Source organism: Phalaenopsis equestris, unplaced genomic scaffold (genome assembly GCF_001263595.1).
Source record: "Phalaenopsis equestris unplaced genomic scaffold, ASM126359v1 Scaffold191818, whole genome shotgun sequence".
Classification (NCBI taxonomy): Eukaryota; Viridiplantae; Streptophyta; class Magnoliopsida; order Asparagales; family Orchidaceae; genus Phalaenopsis; species Phalaenopsis equestris.
The window spans coordinates 1-916 of record NW_018211767.1 but is presented as its reverse complement, the minus strand read 5'-3'; the positions used below and the strand labels follow the sequence as shown (position 1 = coordinate 916).

General features: G+C 44.0%; 1 protein-coding gene across 1 annotated transcript; it reads left to right on the top strand.

The window, feature by feature from the left end:
• Window positions 1-51: 51 nt before the first annotated feature.
• Window positions 52-887, top strand: LOC110034643 (cyclin-J18-like; the record flags this gene model as incomplete). Its single annotated transcript, XM_020738893.1, has 4 exons — window positions 52-320; window positions 415-497; window positions 578-692; window positions 780-887. Coding segments are annotated over exons 1-4 (381 nt in total), but the record flags the coding sequence as incomplete, so codon positions are not given.
• Between the last annotated feature and the right edge of the window lie 29 nt (window positions 888-916).

Below are 916 nucleotides of genomic sequence, written 5' to 3'. Positions count from 1 at the left end.
ATTTACACCCCTACCTAAGACCCAGAGTTAAATACTTACGCGAAAGAGGAAATGCAGGAAAAATTAGATAGAATGCGAGACAAATCGGTATAGAGTTGAGTTAAATTTAGGAGCAGTTTATACGGGCGGAGTTTCAAAGATTTTGCAATATCTGCCTATTATTAACACCAAACATCCCCCGCCTTAGCCAAACGCCAGAGAGTTGGCAAAGAGCGCGTGAGCGCGACGGACTGACGGAGGAGAAGATGGAGTTGCAGAACTCCGATTCTTCCACTCTTCTGCGACGTCACCTTCTTGAGTTCCTCATTAACTCGTCCCAGGTAAACTAAAATCTCGCAGTCAGTCTCCTCGCAATCCCCTGTTCTCAATGTTGAAGATGATTAAAAACTCTTCCACCGGTAACAATCCTGAAAGCAACTCCTTGTTCGTCCAATCGTCAAATACACCGCGCTTTCCTTCTTTGCCGACCGCTTCCTCCCTTCTATCTCTCGCTCCAGGTTTTTTGGTCGCTCTCGTATTCGTTTTCTTTCGGTTTTTTGTCAACTAGGTCCTAATTCTTAAGATTTCTTGGTAATAGGCAAGGCGATTTGTTCGACGAGGCAAGATGTGATGGGAGCTGCTGGCTCTTTCGTCCCTTGGCGGAGAGCAACTTGCAGGTCTTCGCTCTAGTTTCAATTTGGGTTTCCAGCAAAGTAAATCGCATAATCTTGTTTTCTCTTTTTCGATGGTATTTTGTGTTTTATTTGCCGCTCCATTATTATATTTTATGCTTGCTGCAGTTGCATGAAACTCAGCCCCTTTCAGTGAAGAGTTTAAAGAGTTTGGGGGATATGGTCATCAGCGATCAATGCTTCACCACTCGGGATTTCGCCATGGCAGTGCGTGTGGTTCTTGTTAACTTTGATTTATTTTTTTT